At 37.0% G+C, this 23,691-nt stretch overlaps 1 protein-coding gene across 2 annotated transcripts in view; it reads right to left on the bottom strand.

The window, feature by feature from the left end:
• Positions 1 to 5,877: 5,877 nt before the first annotated feature.
• si:ch211-236d3.4 (actin-associated protein FAM107A) overlaps positions 5,878 to 23,691 on the bottom strand; it is a 41,060-nt gene continuing 23,246 nt past the window's right edge. For both annotated transcript variants that reach the window (XM_053484600.1, XM_053484599.1), the window contains 3 exons: positions 15,609 to 15,840; positions 9,275 to 9,425; positions 5,878 to 7,958 (listed from right to left, as the gene is read on the bottom strand). In XM_053484600.1, the coding sequence (XP_053340575.1) occupies positions 7,842 to 7,958; positions 9,275 to 9,425; positions 15,609 to 15,840 (500 nt within the window). In that variant the 3' untranslated portion in view covers positions 5,878 to 7,841. The remainder of the gene's footprint in view (positions 7,959 to 9,274; positions 9,426 to 15,608; positions 15,841 to 23,691) is intronic.

Genomic DNA, 23,691 nt, shown 5'->3' with positions numbered 1-23,691 from the left:
TAATAGGCATATTAGGTTCAAAGACAGTAATCAACAAAATGTATATATGTACTGTATAGATATAAAAGCCTTCAGGTTTGCTATGCTTTTTAAATAAAAGTTATAATAACATATTCTGAACCCGCTGTGTGATCCGTTAGAGTATGGGATGGTATTGCATGTTGAGTGCTGCTCCTTATACCCAGCACCGCAGAGCTTTCCTGGCCAGGTTCGCCTCAGGCTCGCTTTCAACTTTCACACACACAATGTTTGCCTCAGGGCTACATACCTGAACCTTCCTTCGAACCTCCAAAAGGGAGCTGGGAGAGAATAAGAGAGAAAGAGAGAGAGAGAGAGAAGAGAGAGAGCACTTTACTTTATGCAATCATGTAACATAAGCCGTTTGAGCCAAAAGGGCACGACTGAATTGAATTTGAGCTAGGTATGATGGAGAGCTAAGGTGCTAAAGAGTGTTATGAGGTGAAGTTTCACTAAAATGCAGCCCAGCTGAGGTAAACACTTTGCTGGTGTTTTTATCACTTTCCCTACTTTTAGTTAACTGTAGATAATCTGATAGATAAGAAATAAATGAGCCCACATCTAACTGGAGCTATTTAGACTGACATTATAGCTACAAACGCACTAATTGTATATAATAGGGTAACGCTACATACAAATTGAGTTGTGTTTATTGTATTTATGAGGAAAATCTTCACGGCTTAAAAACAATCCATAAAAACATTCTGACTTTACAATCTTAGCTAAGTGGTTTATGCTAAGTGTAACTGCAGTCTCATTTTAGCCTAAAAAAAAGCACTTTCGCTCCAGAGTTAGCGAAGGCACACAACAGTCACGCCAGTCACTTGATTGTGAAGTGATTTACAATCAAAACTGAGAAGAAAAAAAAATTCTATTCCTGGAGGCTTGTTCTTCCTTCCACTGTCTCTGTGCTTTTTAAAATCCTAAAGACATTGTTTTAGCTAGCCAGGTAAGGCTAATTGGTGTTCCAACTAGCGAGTATGGCCAACACATTAAAACATTTTTTTTTACTTAATAATTAGCAGCTTTTTTGACAGCTATTTTAACCCAGAATCTTGTCTACCTGCTGTTTCGAAAGAAAAAGGAGTTATAAATTAAACTAATTAACTTCTTTACCACATCTTGTTCTGAGAATGCAAATTCACAACCTGCATTTTTACGAACCATTTGACCGAGTGTTAAGTGTGTCCAATCTGATCCACAAAGGGCCAGTCTCATTTGCAGACTAATGTGTTTCCAAGTTTCCAGATCCCATAAGACCTGGTAAGGTGATCTCGTCAACCTGGAAGACTAAGACAATACTGCATTTTTCCCCACAGGACGGTGGCTTTATTTATGTTGTTTGGACATTACTGTATGTGGCTTGAAATAAGAAAATCAGACTGTAAGGGCTTTCACATTCTGACATCAAGAAGGAGAAAGATTGCATGAAAATGCTGGAATGTTTTACTTTGCACATCCATGCTAAAGGCTAATTGTGTAGTGTGTGTGTGTGTGTGTGTGTAAGAGAGAGAGAGAGAGAGAGAGAGAGAGAGAGAATAGAAGGGGTAAAGAGATGGGGTAAGAGAGCCAGACTAACAAGGGATGTCCCCGAGGGCAGATTTTGTTACAGGTTACTTTTCAAGTAATCTCAGCCAAAGAGTGAGCAGAAAGAAAGTGGATAAATAGTTTTCTGCGCCTCTCACATACAGCACCAAGACACCAAGACTTGGAGCACCATCAGTACTCCATGACAGAGGCCACAATTTAGAGCTTAAAATACATCTTTCTTCAGGTGTGCAGTGTCTTACCTTGAGGACTCCTACTTGTGATCCACCTGGAAATAGCATCTTTGAGTTCTCTTGCTCCTACAACAGACATTTAAACTCCTATCAGACATTTTTACTGAATTACATTCCATAAAAATATCAGCAGAAATAAAATTGTACAAAATCCTAAATTTTTTTCCATCATTCATTCATCTAAAACTTTGCTTGTATCGGTTTAAACCAATTTATAAAGCGTCGACCTGAAGTGCTGACTTCATGTTTAGGCGTGATATATAGTCCTGTGGAACTGATCTACTCATACACTGGCTCGTAGCAGGTAAGATTTGGTTTTGTGCCCAGTGATGTAAGCCACACTGCCAAAGGGCTGCTTGTAAAAGCTTGTAAGTGTGTGTCTGGTGTTGCAAAACACACTCACGTAATCGGAGTTGGCCTCCTGGATCTCCTCGGACTCGCTGTTCTCTGAGCTGCAGTCACCATTCACACACCGAGCCGCTCTCTTCTCTCTGCCTGACCTCAGGAAATCAGTGGCCGAAGACCTCCTGAGCAAAGCTGCGGCATGAAGTATGATTTAAACCAAGTAGTCTAATAAACTAATGAAAAAGTACAAAGACACCAAACACTTTGAGTTGTCCATAAAGATATTTTTTCTTAATGTTACCCCATGAAAATTTTACATTTATCTGATGAGTTTGAAATGTACTTTTAATACACACTACTTATGTACTGTAAACATTTGATTACTTTAAAACATGTATACTATATTTAATATACTGTACTATAAATTTAAATTATAAATTGCTGTATACTTTTCTATCACTTTTTAATATCAATAAATCATTTAACTGCTACTGATCTGTGGATCATATTTTGTTATACTGTACATATACGTAGCTATAATCATTATAGAAATTAAGTTTATTAGTCAATTGCACTAAAATAAAATCTAAAATCCCATTCAAAACAGTATTTATATTATATTTATTTTAATCCTATAATTGTCCAATCACTTAGATTATATTTTACTACTACTATAATAATAATAATAATAATAATAATAATAATACTTGTAAGAATTTTTCTAGTAGAATTCTAGTATACAAAATGATATGTGTAATTTTTGTAAAAATTTGTATTACAGATAATGAAAAATATTAGTAATTCATTGTTAATGAAAAAGTACAGTGAATCATGCTCCCCTAATAGTCCAATATAGTGTAAAAAGTTACATTTAAGTCTTAAAAAAGTATATGTGATTACATTTGCTTGTTCTATTAGCGGAAACTTCTCTTAAGAGAAAAGACCTATCCTTAATTATACTTAACCAATTTCTTAGTCTCTTTATTCCAGTATTCTCAAGACTATTATGTACTGTAGCAATTATAAAGATTCTTCTCTTCTCAAGACACTTAAGTATTTACTGGAAGTAATAACTACTTAAGGAAATGGCTGGCGAGAGTCCACTTTAGAAAGTTCATTTCCAGCCCTGCTTAATTGAGCAGAAACTCATTAATGCTTATTCCCTAGAAAAAACAAAAGATTATATATTTTTTTAAACTTGAAACTCCATGAGACCACTATAACATTGCATTACCTGCTTTACTGATGTAGGCCATGAGTACCAGGATAAGCAGAGATGCAGCCAGCTCTCCCTGTCTTCCCATCTCTTCCTTTTTCCTCAGAGTGCTTGTACTGTACACTATGTCCAAGCGCTACAACTTTGTAGTGTATCTATCCGCCAGGCTCCACCCATCCACTACCTATAGGGGTGTGTCCTCAACCTTCTACCCTTCTGGTACACCTGTAGTAGCATTACATTTCTATAACCCAACCCACTGTTCACCAGGGCAAGCGATTTGAGGTTCAAAAGATGATTTGCCTGGTATTTAACACAGTGACTAAGGGATATTGAACACCAAGCACTAGCCAAGGACATTCGATACTGTAGGTGCTGGACATTGTGCTTAGCTTGGAATCATACTGTATGTAATATGTGGAAGGTTGAGGGTTTTTTCTTTTTAGGTAGGGCCAAATGTAAAAAAAAAAAAAAAAATCCCTGTATAATAGTGGAACAGAGCAACTTATAGGTGTCATAGTCTTTAGCTTTATTAGGGAGAATAGCTCTTCAGGCAAATATTGCAGTGACAAAGTACAACTATTGAATACTAGTGACCCTGGTACTGAATAGCCATAATAATAATACCACATAACAGTCCAGCCCGTCTGGCTGATTCCACAGAAAAGCCAATACAGCACAAATTGCTAAAAAATAAATGCTGGCTACAGCAGGCAAAGAAACCAGGGCTGCCGACCGAGTCTCTAATTTCCAGATCTCAATCCAGTTAAGCACCCATTGGATGTGCTAAAAAAATATTTTCTAAAATGTTCTGCCCCACCTCGCAACCAAAAGACACCACAGCACAGCACCAGGGGGTCTGCAATGCAAAGTCCCAGGATGCCAGAGCTGCGCTGATGGCAAAAGGGGAACCAAAACTTAGGTGGTTATAATGTTCATTTTTTAAATGAATAAGCCATAAGCTGATCAGTGAAAAGTTCTGTCTAAATGTAGGGTGAATAGCAGATAGAACCATCCACTCATTATTGACCATCAGTAACCATTTTCTCCGTGTCATCATATCATGGTGGATATGTAATATTGGGTGTATAGAGTGGGAATGGAAAGAAATGGAAGGAAACCAGCGAACTTTAATCCAAAACAGGTATGATTAAATCCAATAATGTTTAAGTTAAAGGCAATGCTAATAACCCTATTTGTTGATTCTCTAGCCATTAAGAAATGTTGTATTTGTAAAATCTAGAACATTTAACCATTCTTTTTTTAAATGGACAAAAAAAGGACAGGGTGCCAATCCATCGCAGGGCACACACACTACGGGCAATTTGGGAACGTCAAATAACCTTACCTACATGTCCTTGGAATGAAGCACAGGAAAGAACATGCAAACTCCATGCACACAGAGACGGGAATTGAGCCTGGCCGGGAATCGAACCCGGACCCTGGAGGTGCAAGGCGACAGTGCTAACCACTACACCACCGTGCCACCCCCTTACCCTATTAAATATTGAAATGTATTTTACTTTACATTTTATGGTTTGTTATCTATTTTAAACTTGATAATCTTGAACTTGATCCTTTCAAGGAGCATGTGTTTAAAACCCAAAGCCCTCAAAGATGCTCACGTCATCCTAAGGTGGACTTAATCTCTAAAGCTTTTTTTTTAACAGCTGAAGGTAAGAAGCGACTGTGCCAAGGAGACATATTTTAACTGAAATCCTTCAGAGACCATGAAGCTATCGATGAAGCTGTTAGAGGAATCGGACTAAACGCCTAGAAGTATCTTTTCCTCTTTAGATCACACACCTGTTCTGTGTCTGGAGCCCGATGCGGTTCGGTTACCTGCTCCAGTTCAGGTCTACTACTTCAGCCGTGCCATCATTCAGTTCAGGTTCAGCGGCATCCCACCTTGAACAATTTCTCTTTTGTTCACCAGAGCATGACAGATCGGATCCTGTAGATTTTTCAGGATTATACAGATTGAAGGTGGATAGAGTGGTTGCATGGACAAAGGGTCTTGTGATTTTGGGGTGTAGTGTTACCTGCGCCTCTAATTAGGGAGTCATCGAGAAGCTGGACAGGAGGCAAAGATGGAGACATTCCACTGAAAAAAAAACAAAAAACAAAACACGGTCCATTCGAAGAGCCATTAGGATGAAACTGACCATGATAACCCGTATACAGGAATCTGGGATGTGCCAGGCGTAACACTCTCTCCGGTGTTTGTTTGCAGTGTCTGCTGAGGCTGCTGCTTGAGATGACTCTTACAAGCCCATTATTCTCTATGGTTTCACTTTGGAGGCTTGTGAAATTCCCTGTGCAGGAAGCTGTGATTCTCAAGTCTTGCACTGAGGTCTAGATGTCTGGCAGTGTTTGAAGAGAGCAGTTAAGAGTGCAACTGAACTCGATAGCACATTGTGAAATGGCTGGGGTGACTCAATGGAACACATTTTGTGTGTACTTTCTTTCAGCTATAACAAGAACAACTTTTCACTAAAAAAATGTGAACAGCCCATGTTATAGTATCACTTTTAGTTTATTTTATATAAAGTAATATCACTTTTGCCACTATAATTATACAATTGTGTGTTAGTCTATGTGCCTTCATTTGTTGATAACAATCAAAAAGTCATTAATTTGATTAATTGAAGGTGTTGAAATAATACAGAACAAAACCGTGTCAGTGTATGGCATTCAATGAACCAATATTTTACATCATAAAAGCATAAAGCAATAATAAAACAAACATGATTTTAATATTGACTGTTATTCAAATGTATTTTTTATATGTTACTTGAGTTGACTTTAGAAACTAATAAAAGCAAAAATATATATTCACATATATTTTTATTCCATATTTTTTTTCTAAACAACCACAATTATGACTAAAACATCAGGGTAAAAAACGAAGAAAGAAAGAAAAAAAATATTTATACTGAATGTCTACTTTATATGTAAATGTAAAGTCATGAACAGTTTAATCTAGTGTGCGAATTTGATTCCTGATTATCCTTTTGTGTTTTACCCCCTCTCGCTCCCTCTCACGCTTTCATTCCTTCTCTTTCACAGATACACACACACACACACACACACACACACACACACACCATGCTTTATATGATGCATCATTAACTTATATGTCACATAACTATTCTGATGCACACTACATAGTGATACACTGATTGGAATGCAGGAACGGTCAGGCGCTTTGCCTGCACGGTCTGTTCTGTAGCTCTCATAAAGGCACGGAAAAAAAGAACAGAGACATTTAGGCATCACAACACACCTTTAACAAAAAAAAATCCTGGGTTGTGATCATGACAGACCTGCCAACCTTCATGCATTTTGAGGAGATTCACAGTGTAACATCGTACGATAATACAAAAGGATGAGCTATGACTGAAATAAAAAGCAGTCTAAAAGGTATACAGTATATTGTATGATTCTGTTATGATTTACAGTTATGTAAGTGGTTTGAAAATTGCAATATTAATTGACACTCCCTGGAAGCCCTTACCTCTTTCCATCAATAGTAAAGTTTTTGCCTATATTCTTTAGTTCTCTTAACCTGACTTTAAAAAATGGTCAAAACCGGCACTTTTGGTTTTTGGCTAAAAATGAAAAAAAGGGGAAAAAATGTCGGAACACCTAGCATTTCAAAAACAATTAACACGACAATGGTCATTGTTCAGAAACCCTTAAGCGATCTAAGCAGCAGATCAACAGTGAGAAAATCTCAGGCCATGTGAAACAATTTTAAAGTTTCTCTGAAAGGAATTCGCAAGCCTCTTAAAAAAAGTGGAGGAGTATGTCAAAAATTTACAGTGATATCCTTGTTTTTACTGCATCCCCCCCTTTCAGCAAGGCTAAGCATTACTCCTCATCCAGGTAGGCAGGTCTGCCGTCACTGAGTTATTGTCGTCTCACAGTAATTGAGATCCGGTCTGATTTTAGCCAACATCTTGCACGCACATGCAGCTTTTTAAATGTATTCACATCAGAAGTGAAAAGTTATTTCATTCCATTTATGAACAAAAGTGACTTGTGCTGATTGTTATACATCAGAAAAAAAACCCCACAATAACATTGTATTCCAGCCAACAATTCCTCAAATATCTGGGATGTGCAGTGCACTTGGCAGTTGGGAATCCAACAATATGCAATAATACTGATTGTATACGGTGTAAAGATCTTACGTTAGAAGTTAATTAAAGACGCTCTGATGCCTCTGCAGAGAAACACAACGTCATCACCTCCAACTAGCAGATCTGTCTCATAATAAAAGACTTGCAGAAAAAGTCTGAATCCATCCAAACAATCTTAATTTCTCAGTCTTTTCTGTCTTCTATTTTGACACCCATCTTAGAATTCTGGAGTCACATGTTTTGTCCAGAAGGAACATATATTTGTGTAAGACAGAGAAATAGAGAAAGACAGAAAGCGAGAGGAAGAAGCACAGAGATCTATTCCGGTTTCATCCTCTACACCTCTTTCTCTTCAGTGCTCATGACCGATGTTCTTCGAAGATTCTCTTTGACCTTGATGAATTCAGGAGCACTTTGAGAGCTCTCCTCCTGACGCTCCTGCTCCCGCTCCAGCTAGGAAACACACACCATTTACACTATTAGAAAATGATGCTCGTAAATGGTTCTTCAAAAAAGGAAAGTTTTTTTTCATGGTTCTACTTGGGACCTTCTCTCACCAGAGGTGCTGCTTGACAACAGGCAAGGCAGGCAACTGCCTGGGGCCCCAGAGCAATTGGAGGCCTTCAAGGGCTGACAAACTTATTTATAAAATAATGTTGATGAATACTTGGTGGAAAGGCAATCTGCAAAGTTTTTTCTGGGGCCCCAACAGACTCTAGAATCATCGCCAATCTCTTGTGAAGCTTGTGAGAAAATAATGAAAACACCTGAAATTATGATTTTAAATGCCAACAAGTCTGATTATGTAGTTACAACTATCATACAACATAAATGTTTTACAGATCCCTCCAAAAGTATTGGAATGACAGGACCATTCTGCTCCTACCATCATGAGTTACACCATCAGTAAGGAAGAGTGGTCCTGTTCCAGAAACAGCCATGCATAACCAGGAGTTATAGACCTTTTGTGTCTCATCACTGTATTTCTTTGCAAATTCCAATTTGTCTTTCTGATTCTTTCTTAATGATAATTGGTTTGCATCGCGTGTTATGGCATCTATATTTGTTTTGTCAAAATCTTCTTCAAATGGTGGATTGTGATACCTTCACACCTTCAAGGTTGTAATAGATGTCACTATCATCAAGTATAGTATTGTTGTTTTCCTTTGCCGATTTGTTTGTTTGTTAGCCCCCCACTGGTGTTTAATTCTTTTAAGACATTCAAAATTGTTGTCTTGTTGCTCTGATCAACTTTCCCTCTTTTAACCTTTAGAATTAAATGCTTAATTGATAATTAATAGTTATTTCTCCCATAGACATCTCTCTAGTCTTTATGTTGGTTTATCCTTTTTAACAATAAATTCATAGACAAAACCCACTGCTGAAACCAAAAGTACATATTAAGTGCTATAAACTATTTGAACAATCCAACAGTCTAACACACCTGGGCACAGCTGTGCAACAGGAAACAACTGTTCTAATAGTTTTTGACCACTTAAAAAAAAGTTGTGGGTTTAAACAAAAAATGTGCCATGTTCTAAACTGTTTAACTTGCCTAGATGTAAATATCAGGTTACCTAAGCCGATATGTGAATTTTACCTTCTCATGTAAAAACAAATTAAACTTTGGCCTTGCCATTCCAATATCTTTAAAGCGGACTGTTGGCAAACCATTATTAATTTTTATAAGGGGGTTGGGGAGGACTCTCTTGAGATGGTACAGTATAGCCTCCAAAAAAATCATAAGAAGAACATCACAGGAATTTCACCTCCTCCAGTTGTTTGTGTCTCTTGAGAAGCTCTTGCTCCAGAGGTGAGATCTTCTTCCGAGCCTCTTCCTCTTGCTTTCTCTGTTTGATCATCTGATCTCTCTTCCTTTGCTCTAATACACGCTGGAGCTCTGGTTTATTCTCCACGCCCCTGTGAAAGGCAGATACAGGATTACAAAATATCTGGATAAACTCAACCTCTTTCAGGAGCACCATAATGCTGTTGTTAAAAGACAGTCTCTATCACACCGTTTGAGTGAGCGTGTATAATGTGTTCCATTTGCTGTACTATTACGTCAGGAAGTAATCAATAGATATCCATATTAAAGTCACCTAGATATAAGCCTACTACAGCTATTGTAAAAAGTGCCCAGAAAAAGTGCCCTATATACAGTAGCTAAAGTTTCGGGGGGATGAAGTTGTGACACTACAAATGATAAAATATTAATAAAAATATAATGTACTACTTTAGTATAAAAATTAATAGCTATCTAGAAACTAGCTTATTTTAACAAAGGAAATTGTCTTGCTTAATGTGGCAAATAGCTAATTAGCTAACATTCTTTGAATAAACTGATGAAACAACTGTCTAATCTACGGGTTAACATAGCTAGCTTAGTTACGGAGAGAAAAATGGCAAGGTACAGTAACTAGCTAGCTAGCTTTGAGTAATGCTAGCTAGCTTTGCGTAATGCTAGACAATATGAATATTCACATCACCTAATATATAACATACCAATGAATAATTATTACACCAATTAAATACAGATAAGGCAAAAAAAAAAAAAAAAGTTTGTGCATTATTGGTCTTGCCAAAACACTTAGAAAAGTAAATGAGAAGTCAAATGTAACCTAGCTAGCTAAATAACTTACTAGTAAAGCTAGTATGCTAGTATCTGATATATTTGTTACATTAAATGCAATGAAATATCAACTGGAGTATATCTTATCTGGAGTAAAGACTTGCTAGCTAATGTTAGAAAATAATCTGAAAATAGTTCTTAACAATACAGTACATACACAACTTAGCATAACTGAAATTATAAAATGTTTAAATAGATAAGCATGAAATGCCTTGCTGCAACCTTTTAAAGTGTTTTGTAAGAAAAATGGGGTAGTGGCAATATTAGTATATATATATATATATATATATATATATATATATATATATATATATATATATATATATATCTTATTTATTTGTTTGTTTGTTTGTTTTTTATCCAAAAAATACTGCAGAAATATCACTCTTAGCTCTATGAATGATTTTATATTTAAAATCAGTGTTTATTAAGTGAATGTATGCAAATATAACAGACTATCTAATGCTCCTGAAGAAAAACTATTAGCCTTTTAGTATTTCTCCAATAGATGGCACTCATGTTATACCTATAAAGTGTTTAAAACCTCAGCAAACATATTTGAGTTGCGAGAAATATTAAGGTGCAAGTTATCTTGATGTGCCTGACTGAAAATGAATGAGGAAAAAAAAAAAGACTTAATTTAGGATTTTTAGGACTGAGCTACACTGTCTGTCACTAAATCAGATTAGAGTTACTGAGTGTCTTTAACTCTTATCGTCTGGAAGATAAGCAATTGTTCCTATGACAACTCTGCTCTCAAAGTACACGTCAAAACCAGATGCTTAGATGGTTAGGGATCTGCTGAGCACATACTGTATGCGGACACAAGCACACTCCCTCGCTGATAGCTAATTAAATTAGGTGTGAGCCTGTGTCCTCCGCAGGGATGAGGAGACTTTGCGCGGGCTTAGAAGTGGAAAAGCAGTTGGCGTGTTGTAATTAGCATCCTCCCTAATTTATATAGTGTCCATCAGGCAACGGAGACATGGAAACAGCAAGAACAAACAAACAGAGCTTGGAGTAATGAGGCAAGTTAGACACGCAGCCGCCTCCAGACCTGCTCCCTGAGACCCAGAGGACATTTGTGTGCACACAGGCGAATGTATCAATGGTACATTAATTCAAAAAGTGTAGGCAGAAAAATCATATTGTACAGGGCAATAATATTTTTCCCAGATATGGTGGTCTTTAGAAATAGACTCTGTAATAAACCAAAATTGTAATAAACTGTTTTAAAAAAATCTATTTCTCACAGGCTGGCTCTTTATTAAAAAATGCTGTCTTCAAAACGTTAATCTATCAGAATTTCTTTTTTTTTTTCAAAAATGATGAAAATGAGATGTTTATGTTGTTCACAAGAACTTTTCGCATGACTATATTTAACAGTGCCATTTTACATAAATAATAATAATGTCCGGCATTCAGCATTATTTTATTCTCTAGCTTTAGAGGAGGATGCTAGTTACAGTAGCAGGGAAAGTTACCATGATTTTATAGCTGTATGAACTCCACCTAAAGTAACAGCAACCCAATCTAAACAATAGATTAGTAGTACCGGAAGTATAATTGATCCTTCAAAATTACGTACAATATTCTTGATATTCTTGAACAGAAAATATGCTACAATATGACTATTGGTTTGTTTTTTTAAAAGACTCTTTAGCATTAGTGTTAAAAATCATTCAACTTTATGGTGACATTACTAGGATCATCGCAAAATGTGTTGGTCATACTATAAAGCAGCAGTTTTACAGTCTTTAGCTAAAAGACCAAGAGTTGGTGATAAACTGTTTTGGGAAGCTCAAATTTTAACCATGTGGGACCATTTTGATGTAATTTTGCCCGCTTCAGTTATCAGGAATGATACAAATGACACTATTCCCAAAGTAAGTAACATGAGTTGTTAACAAAGTGACTCAACTTTGTCTCTGTCATCTGCATTCCGTCCTTCACTGTCAATGTTTTTCTCTTTTGTCTCCATATGCTCTAAAGACCCAGGCCATATAAAAGCTTATCTCCGGAGAGTTCAAAAGGAGAGATGGGCACCGTTTAGTAGTGACCCAATTCTTCTGCCACTTAGGCTAAAAGACCATATCCTGTTGCTGTTATCTTCCACTTTCTTTTCCCCTCCCTGTGGAGTGCCCTCACTTTGCTCTAGTAAGTCTTCCAGGGCCAAAATGACTTCAGGTGCCAGGATTGTCCAACCAGATACCTTACTAATGGCTATGGTGGCTCAGTGCCAGCTTAGTGTTACATGACCTTGCCCCTTGCAGCATGGATATGGACATACACACACCCTACACGTAGTAGCATCCCAACTCACACTGATAAAAGAGTAAAGAAGAGTTGTTTTGTTTTTCAAACCACTCCTTTGCGGTGCATCAAAAACTTGTCCATTAGATTGCACCTCAGGAATGCAAATAAGACCCGAGAGACGCTAAATAAGCTTTGCAGTGCTCGTTTTAGATAACGGCTTCCGACCCAAATGCAATAATACAAAACAGTGGGAAAGTGGGAACTGAACAGAGCCACTGTGCTTTCTCTTGTCTAGCTGTCTGGGACTCTTTTAAAATGCTCCTTAATGTGTCCGAAATGAGCAGAATGGAAGGATAAAGGTGCCTATGTTGGCAAGTTCTGAGGCGCTTTAGCTGTCCTTGTCTCTGTACAGAGAACAACTGTGCTGTGAATGTGCTAAGACTTGGAAGGGGGAAGGCGTTGTAGCTCATGGTTCCCAGGCAACTGTGAAACTTGTGTCGAGAACGCTTATTCACACGGAAGGAAAAAAAAGTTCTCAGCGTTCCTCTTCCTATGCTATTTTTGTTATCTTGAACATCTTTTTTCCTTCTTTCAAACTTCTAAGATTCGTCAAACTTGATCTCAAATGAAATAAACATTTGTGTATGTTGTTTTCTTTTTTGAGGGGACATTTTGCCAATGCCCACTCAGTAGTGTTTGGAGTAAGATCATTCCTTTGGGAAGCTATAGAGAACTATGTAGCAACATGTCCCCTGGGTCTGTGGGTGTTGCTGTTGTATATACAGCTGTTAGGAGGAGCAGGACTGTTTCTACAAAGCTCCCCTACTGAGCTGTTCAGATATATAATTAACTCTGTATCATGTCTTTACTTTGGTAACACTCAGTCAAGGGTTGAGTCTGAATATCATCATCTTTCAGCCTAAGGTCATTTGTTTCAGGGAATGTTGCTGTCTTGGACTGTGAAACATAGTGGACAAGTGTCACAAGTTTTGGTCCAGTGTCTGAATGCAGAAAACAGAACTGAGAAGCATGACTGTGCAAGGTTGTCTTTATTAAATAAAATTGATTATTTATAAGTAGTTACTTTTCACAGAGGAAATTCACATGCCATGCAAACTACTGTAACATTAATAATTGATTCCTGCAGTGCTTACAGAAACAGTCCTGAGTATGCAATATGAAGCATTTAAATGCAACGCCTTAGATCAGAGACTTGTTTTGAGTTTCCTTATGTTTCTTTATCCATAAGTCTACATTCGTATCTTTGTACCTCCATGAAACAGCCTTACAAACCATCTGCTGCTATATATATATATATATTTTGTTGTTTTTCTGATAGACATGAACTACATATATAATAAAGCATTCAGGTTTTTCCAGAGAAATATTTTCAGTTGAAAAGGGCTTACCAAGAGAAGATGATGGGTAAAAATATTTTGCCATATTTGGACAAAAACAAACAAACAAAAAAACGTCATATTAGCATGTTCATATTTATCATTTTTAATTTCAATTACCAAATTGACTGCTGTTGAATAGGGGAAAAAAAAAGAAAAACATGTTCAGGGTCACTACTTCCTCATTCTCTGTACCATTCTGTACAGGGGTACAGGAGGCCTAAAGCCTATCCCAGGGTACACCTGAGCACTGGGCACTGATTCCTCATAGGGCACACAAACACACACACTTACACTATGGGCAATTTGAAAAAATGAGCCTAACTTGCATGTCTTTGGACTGTAGAAGGAAACCATTGTACCCAGAGGAAACCCACCAACCATGAGGAGAACTTCACACACACAAACCTGAGGCAGAAATCGAATGCTCAACCCATGGAGGTGAAGGCTACAGTGCTAACCACTATGCTACCATGCCAGCTTAGGGTCACTAATACTCCAAAAATAGTTTGCTATTATCTTCTTTTAAATTTAAACAGGATACTAAACCTGGTGACACCTGTAACTGACAATCTCATAGAACAAGTCTAAGGCAAAAACCAGAAAGTCCTAGGACAATTGAACTAAAAACTAGTTTTTGTAGTTAACTGAAAAGACAAGTGTTTAAGTGTTAAATTAAGTGCTGAGACTCAGTGTTTCTTGCAGGCTAAAAAACATATCCATACTCTGGAAATACAGAGTGACCACATGGGATCACTTAACTGATTTTAATCTAAACTGTCTAAATAATTAAATATAAATAGCCATTATTGGTACTTGCATTGTCAGGTGTTCAAACGTGCAGGGGTTTAAAGTAATAGAGTAATTCTTTTACTTTGGAAGAAAGAAATCTGTGTTAAAGCAATGTAAAATATGAATATAAATCCCTACCATAACAATTACAGAATTAATTGTTTATATATCCATGGTATACAGTATCCAGTCATTAGCACTCCAGGGAAAGGGTTCGGATTTCCACCTTGGGTCTGTGTGCATGATGTTTGCATGTTTTACCTGTGCTTGATAGGTTTCCTCCAGGTACTCTGGTTTCCTCCCACAGTCCAAAGACATGCAGATTTAGCTACAGTAATTGGCGTTCCCGAGTTGCCTGTAGTGTGTGAATGAGTTTGTGTATGTGTGTGTGCCTTGCGATGGATTGGCACCCTGTCCATATTGTACCATGCCTATGTCTCCTGGGGTAGGCTCGAGGCCCCCCACGACCCTGTATACAGGATAAAGTGGTATAGACAATAAGTGAGTGAGTGTATGTGGGGTGGATCAAGAGGGGGTCTGTAAGAACATTCTAATGTTGGATGACGTTGTAGTTGTAATTGGGTTGCGACATTGTTTACCCAAACAACATCATCAGGACAACATTGTTTTCGAAAGTTAGAATGAATTTGAAAGCTAGGATGATGTTGGGCTCATGTTTAATGACTGACCCAAACACAATATTGTAAATACAAGTTCAAAACAACAGTATCAACATTATAATACCAATAACTTTGATGCTGCTGTATGTCTGGCTTGGGCATAGTCTGATATCATATTCATCCCAAACCAGGCATGGCGCACACAATAAGAAGAAGTCATATTTGGGATTCGTTCAACGTTTGTCCAACATCATGTAATTAACATTAGTCCAATGTTATTTTATAAAAGTAACTTTAAAAACAACATAATACCAATGGTCTACCAGTGTCTTTAAGGCTGCCAAATTACCTTGTGGCACAAATTATGATAAGTCAAATAATATTTGTTTGTGTGGGTGTGTCATACCGTTTGTGATTCATAAGCAGCTCCTTGTGTAGCTCCTGGTGGCTTTTAGAAGCTTTCACTGGATTAATCAGCTTTTTGGGCTTGATAAGATCATCATCCCCTTGTGCATAGCCAGGATGAGGGGCGTAGCTGGCCACGGGAAGAATATTCCTGCGTGGGCATCGCAGTGGGTCATCATATGTTATTTCAGGTTGATGAGGCTGTTCCCATTGGATATCAGCATATGCTGAAGCTGGAGGGAAAAAAGAGAGAGAACGTAAATTATATAATGCACCAATTTAACTCAAGGCATTAATGCTTAAAAAAGTCGGTTGAATTAAATTTTCAATTTAATCTTTAAGGGGATAGAAGACAAGTATAAACTAGATAAACTGTGCATGTTAAAATAATGTGCTGCTTTGGAGAGGTACTGTAGACTGATGATAATCAGTAACTTAATGTTTAATAAATTTGCACCAAAAACCTGTCATGTCTTCATTCCACACCAGTTGAAGGCTCTAGCATGGTTCAGTTGCATTGAGAAAAGATTCAGACACACTGCATGATGTGAATCATACATCACACATTTTGATTTGCTTTATTATTATTATTATTTTTAGATGGTATCTAATAAACTGAGACAAAGCATAGAAGTGCTGAAGTGGGCTCGTAAGAACATGGTTGCATGTCCTGTAAGACATGGCTTTCAAAAAGTGCCTTACAACGAACTCATAAATTATATAGTGGAACCTCAGGTTATGAGTAACGCGATTTACGAGTGTTCCGCAAGACGAGCAAAGATTTTTAATACATTTTGAAAAACGAGCATTGTCTTAATTTACAAGCACCGAGTATCATGTCTCACGCATGCTCTTCTTGTTTTGACCCCGAGTGTCGCGTGATTACAACTGAGCCAATGGTTTTTCTCTCTCCCCTGCTGGGTCTTAGTGCTTGTCTTTTACTGGTACTGTATAATCAACATCCGTGCACGCGTGTACTGTTTACTGTAACACTGTAACTACGTGTGTGTGTAAAACATATTTTATTTTCTGTTCGGAAGCGCGTGTGTACAGCGCGTGTACTGTTTCTTATAACACGTGTGTGTGCGCAAGTAAAACAAAAGAAATTCCCAATACAGAGGTTAAAAATCTATTTTCGTTATCGCGGTGTGTGTGTGTGTGTGCGCGAGCGTAATTTGACACTAATTTAAATTTAATTTGATTAAAAAAATTTTATTTAGACACTGTGCCGGCTGTGTGTGTGTGTGTGTGTGTGTGTGTGTATGTATGTAAACCCTCTTCACAAACACACGCGCGCACAGAAGAGACACACACTCTGCTCTCCGAAGAAACTCTGCTCTGTCGCAAATCTTTTTAGAGGTAAGGTGCTGGTTCATTTGTTTGTTTGTTTTAATTTACAGCAGTGATTCTGTTACTTTGCGCTCAGACGAATGTTATTAGCGATGTTTATTGCTTATTTTCAGATAAAACAGTGTAGCGGGAGAGAGACGTTCATTTATGTTTACGGAAGTGTAGTCCAGTGCAGTGCAGTCAACGCGAACGCGAGATGTAAGCTAGGATATAGAGCCTGTGTTTTGTTTTTCAGTAGTTTTTTTTGTTAGATTTAAGTGCAGGATCCACCCGAAAGTTTGTACTATAACCTAACAATGCAGCAAAAAAAGAACAGCATTGACCAGTTTGTTCATCTCATCATTACACCAGCATGAATTAACGGGCTGTTACGCTGTCGCGAGCAACTTAAAAAAAAAAAAAAAGCGGAGAAGCTTTAATAATTTAGAAAAGAGCAACACTTTCCATGAATGTGTGTGTGTTTAAACGAGAGGAGAAAGTTTTAATGTGTAAGATGAGAAGGGGGAGACAGGAGGGGCTTAAAGCAAGAGTCTCCACTTACTCTAGCCTTACACACACACACACACACACACACACACACACACGCCTGCGTGCACAAACGGAAACACTTATCTGCCGGGATTTATTTTTAACTTTTTTGGAAGGTAAAGTGCAGGTTAATTTGTTTTATTTTTACTTTATATTTTGTATTTATTAATTTTATGTATTTATTTTTTCGCCAGTAGAACAAATAATTTAAGTTTCCATTATTTCTTATGGGAAAATTTAATTTGGTGTGTTTGCATCCTACTTCCAGAACAAATTATGCTCGTAATCCGAGGTTCCACGGTATATAGATTTTACTGGATGACACCAGGGTGTGTATAAAACCCAACACACCCCAATGCTCACCTTTACCCTTGTGAATTTTTCATTATATTACAAAATAATTTTACTGTAGATTCAGAAGTGCACTATTAAGATTGTTATGCTATGCACTGTATGCACCTCGAAATAATTGTCTAGGTGGAAAATAATTATAAAAAACTGTCGAATTCAAACACCGTGGGCCTGTGGTATTTCCAACCAACACTCACTATAGACTGCGAGTGATTCCATATGAGAATGACTGAGAGGAAAAACAACATCTTTCCAGAAGTACTGTACCAGGTGAACATTTTAGCCTGTTTATGTTCTTTTGGATTCTGGAGGAAATTCCTGAGATCCATTTCCTGTCTGCTAAAACCAGCAATTTACACATCCAAACACGAGCATATATTACCTGTTATTACAGAGTGATGTGTTATATTTAAGATAATTAAGACTAAAATAATACAGGGGCCATTTGGTTTAGTTGCGATCATAAGAAGTCGTTTAGATGCGAGGGTGTAGTCTCAGTCTCCATCTCAGTCACCACACCCATGTCTTTTTTTTAAAGTATATGAAACGATCTGATCACAAGCTTCAGAATTTTATGGTCCTTGTAATAATATATCAATTCTCACCTTCTAAAAGGCATATTTTTGTATTTAGGCACTTTGTAACAAGACAGCCTAATCCTCACAGTGAACGCAATAGATTCCCATTTTATTTTGTATTTTCCAGGATACAATATGCATCTACCACTATAGAGCCCAAATACTGAAATTAGATAAGCTTTTACAGACAATAAATGAACACATAAAAATATATCCAGTACTTCAGATGCCGTGCTAGATAAATTTACGGATCTGCACAGTTCCATTGCAACCGCATGCAGACATATTGATTGAGCTAAACTTAAAGATAATTTATTTAAGAAGAAGCCTGCAGGCCGCAGAGCACCACAGACTCCTTCAGTCTTCAGTGAATAAAAGATATTAAAGGCAAATTGATCCTTAGCTGAGTGACAGTGGAAAAAGCTCGGGTGTCATATGCACTGAGGCCAGATCTGAACAATGGAAAGGGTTTTGAGGAGGAACCAGAGACGATCTGTGCTATTCAATATTAAAACCAGAGCACAATGGATTCCACAGGAGCAGGACTCCTAAATCAGTGATTATGATGATGGTGATGATGGATGAGAAAATCTGAAGAGAAGTGAGGTATTACGGTATGTAAAGGCGTGTACTGAATCCATATCACTAGTATTTGGTCTGTATATTAAATATACTGGGGGGGGGGTGATTCAGTTATATAAATTTTTGATTTATTATTTTATTTATCTGTGTGTTGTGTATCTGTGTGTTTGAATTTTAAGGAGGTAAAATGTTGGAGTTCCTTTATAATCCTACAGGTGGGACACTCTAAACAATTCGCACATTGGCAGAGCATTCCTTGTGGTAGAATCTAATTATTTTTTAAATAACAAGTTTAGTTTAAAATTTTATAAAAAAAATGAATGCTGAATCTGATATTTATACAATCCAGACACTTACAGATTTGCAATATAAACCAAATCAGCACCTAGGTAACGCAAAAATATTTTATTGTGTGGTCCCTGGTGATTACCCTTCTCTAATACTAACCATGTCCTATCCTACTACTAGCTTACTACACCATCAATAGCTAGCTCCAAAATTCCTGATAAACGTAACTATCACTAATTACATATTAGGGATTAAACGATCCATCCAAACGAGTTTTTTATTGGTGAAATCGTTTTTCTTGGCATTTTTCTTTCAACTTCCATTAAGGCTACAACGACAGCTAGGGAGGATGAAGACTATCGCGTATTTCCTCTGCGTGACGCGGGACTGACCAACTGCACTATTTTGAACCGCGCGATGTAACACACTCTGAGGATAGCGCTATTTGCTCCTTCCACTTGAGTGCGCTCACAAATGCCCATAATTGGCTAGAGCCTTGATTAAAATGAGCGTGCTAGAATGCCTTTCATCCCTCCCCTCTCATTAAATTCCTGTTATTTGAACTCGCAATTTCTGGCTGTACTGGATGTACCATGTACTTGTTACCGCTACACCACTCCAGGGCCATCTTGATTTTTTTACTGGTTCAACAAAGCTAATAACTAAAATAAATCTATAGTTACAAAAAACAAATTAATATTCCATTATCTGACAACTGTTAGCATTACATCCTGAGAGTGATAAGTGACTTAGCATTAAGATGGCTGCTGCTACTGTTTTTAAGTAATGTTAAGTAGTATTTCTATTCACAGAGACACAAAAGTAAGCAATTAGAATTAAAATTGCATAACATCTCAACATATTTTGAGTTGACTGAAATTATTTAGTTTAAGTTGAAGTAGTTTGTACGCTGGACTGCAATCTTTATCCATTGACTATCTTTTATTACAGGAAAGGATGGAAGAGATCACCCAGACTCTTTCTGTAAAACACATGAAATAACATCTATCTGTTTGTCCAGATGGAGTCATAGTAACAGTATTAGCCTGAAGGTCACTAACAGGAAGCTTGTTTCCTTCCCTTAAAAGAGCATGATCATTTATTTTATGAAAGGTCACGCATAATGTGATTGCGGATGTTCATGAGGGTTATAAGACCAGGATGTAAAAAAGAATGTACTTCCAATGTAGACACAGTAATCATAAAACCAATTGCTGTAGTGTGTGTTTGCAAGTTTGTCTCTATTATCTCACTGGTCCCCGTGATGCTGGGAATATGAAAAAGCTTTGAATTTTGGGGACATTTGTTTGTCCCCATGAGGAAAATTATGGTAGTCCTGTAGTACAAAACACAATGACATTTCCCAAACACAACTGCATTTCCACAAACATCCTTGTGTTTTATGAAATGTTTTTGTGTTTTGGAATCTGCGTTTGTGTTTTGAAAAATGGTTTTGTCTTTGGGAAATGTCGTTTTGTTTTAAGAAAATGTTGTGTTTTATAAAGTTTAGTTGTGTTTTGGGAAATGTGTTTGGGAAATTTTGTGTTTTGGGAAATGTTATATGAAATGTGATGTTTTATGGAAATGTGCTTTTTTTATTTTAAGATTGTGTTTAGGATGTGCTTGATGTTTTGGGAATAGTCGTTATGTTTTAGAAAGGTGTTTATGAAATCTTTCTGTTTTGGAAAATTTTGTATTTCGGGAAATGTTGTTGTGTTTGGGAAATGTCATTTTGTTTTGTTAAATATTGTGTTTTGGGAAATGTAATATTTGGGAAATTTTGTTGTGTGTTTGAAAATTTTCTATTTTATAAAATTCTGCGTTTTTGGTAAATGTTTTTTGTTTTTAAATGTTGTGTTTAGGAAATGTTTTCATCTTTGGAAAAAAAATAGTTTTGGGAAATTTTGTTGTGTTTTGGGAAATGTCGTGTTTTATTAAACGTCTTTGTGTTTTGGGAAATGTCGTGTTTTATTAAATGTCTTTGTGTTTTGGGGTATATCATGTTTTATTAAATTTCTTTATGTTTTGGTAAATGTCATTTTGTTTTGGGAAATGTTGTGTTTATGGAAATGTCATGTTTTGTGAAATGTCATTGTTTTTCGGAAATGTGTTTTATAAAAATTCTTTGTGTTTCGGGAAATAATTGTGTTTGGGAAATGTTGTTGTGTTTGGGAAATGTTGTTTACGTACATTTTATACTTCAGGGACACCATAGAAAATCTCTTGGTACAAAAACTGACTCCTTTCTAGGCTGCTGGCTACTGCAGTTGAGGTTAGATGTGGACATTTAGCTACAAGATCATACAAATCAGCTGAAATACCTTATTAAATAATGAATTTCAATATTCAACTTAGTATTTCTCTGCCGAATTTAACACTTGCTGAGAGAATGTGTGTGTGTGTGTGTGTGTCTGTGTGAAAAAAGCATGTAAGACAGCATGAGGGATGGAGTTAGTGCAATAAAAAGAGGAAGAGAATGGAGGCACAGGATCTCCCAGGTTATCGACTGCTCTCTCATGGCAGGATCTATCTCCTCATTGATTCGATATCTATATCATGCAGGGCAGAGGCGGTGAGTTTTCTGCATCTGTTCTGAAAGTTAATATCCTTCCATTTTATGGGCGTAATGCATTTAGCTCCCCCACCCCACAAGACCTTGAGAGTCAGTTAACATGTCCAGTAAAGGAAGTCTGCTTCCAGGAGTCTGCTTTCAGGAACAGACCAACGTTAATTCAATTACACATCTTTATGGCGATGAAACCCAGGTACGACTCTGTAAGCTAGATCTAGTGCAGACGTGTGTCTCTGGGAAAAAAAATGACTGTGTGAATATGAGTCATGTGTTATTCAGAAGAAAAAAAAAGCAATCCGTAGGCGCAGGCAGACATTGCGGGGGTTAAACTTGTTCTGCCCTTTTACTGTCACTTACTGAGTGCTGTTCATGCTGAGAGTGGTGATTTATTATTATTTAGCACAGAGGTTTATCACTCTTGCCTGACACAAGGAGGTTCTTTAAAGACTTTTCAAGCACTTTATTTCCTCCTACGATTGTGCACAAACTGGGCTGTTGGCAACTGGCTGTTGTCATGGGGATGTCCAGAATTTGTCCTCTCTAGGGAGGGGGATGATTAGGTAGGGAAGTGTGTGTGTGTATATATATATATGTGTGTGTGTGTGTGTGTGTGTGTGTGTGGGTGTGTGTTTGTTGGAGAGCAGCAAAAGCAATGGGGGGCTTGTTTCCCATAATCCACTCCGAATGCTGACCTTTGGCCAGGCACAGGATTGAGGCTGGAAATTACCATTATAATAGATCTGAGCACGATGCAACACCATCCACAGACAGTAAAAAACAAAAATGTTTTAATGAGCATGTTTTAATATTAAAAAACGAATAATGTAAATTAATACTGGCTTTCGGAACCATGTTGGCAACTTCTCATATAATGAGTTAAGGAAGGTAATGCAGCATATAAAACAAATAAGTTTAGTTCTAGTATGTGATTGGCTGATGCTTATTGTAAAATTCTTAATAAACCCACATGCACACTGTATTAAACTGACAAAAAATGCATGTTTAAGCTAATGTTATTAAATACTGATATTAAATGTACAAAGAATACATTAGAATCTAAAGAATCTAAAGAATACAGTACTTTGATTTTTATGTTGCATGGCAACCAAAGCTTCCTGTCACCAGACTGCATTGCACAGATGCAGAATTGTTTTTATCATTAGGAATGAAGTATTTCCTCAGCATTACTTTTTATTATATTTGTTGCTGTTTATGTATCTGCTTTCTTCTGTTTCTGTGAACACCCTTAACTGTGATAAAATCAACTGTCACCCTCACTAACTCTTGTGACTTCCTGCATCATTATAACACTATTAAGAGCTCAGCTTTTGGAAATCATACCATGTTCAAAAAGTATTCTATGAACATACTATTATTATGGGCGCTTCGCTTTGTTTTGAGGAAACTTGGAGCTCTTGTGGTGAAGGTCATTTTTTGGAAACTATCAAAAGAAAAACGACAGCTTGCTTTTAAGGTTCCTGATATTGGAATGCTTAATGAAGTATTGGATAGTCCAATCTCCATTTAATTAAAAGCCTTTATTATGATAGCAGGTTAATACACACTCTGTACAGTATCAAGCTACTGTATCTTACTTTATTTAGAGGGTGAGGTTGATTTATGTTAAAGTTATTAGGCGATCAGTTGACTATTTCTACAGTTTATTGGTCTTGACTGTTCATTCCTTAAACAAGGTCCATTTCACAATTCCTTTATGTTGACACTATTAATTGCCCAATGATGTAGCCAGTGAGCATAAAGTAAAGTTACAGCTACTGTACCATCCAGACGTCAGCAAATTATTGAGGGTTTTTGTTTTTTTCCCCTCTGAAACC

This window comes from Clarias gariepinus, chromosome 23 (genome assembly GCF_024256425.1).
Source record: "Clarias gariepinus isolate MV-2021 ecotype Netherlands chromosome 23, CGAR_prim_01v2, whole genome shotgun sequence".
NCBI classification, from domain to species: domain Eukaryota; kingdom Metazoa; phylum Chordata; class Actinopteri; order Siluriformes; family Clariidae; genus Clarias; species Clarias gariepinus.
This window is presented reverse-complemented; position numbering and strand designations above follow the sequence as displayed.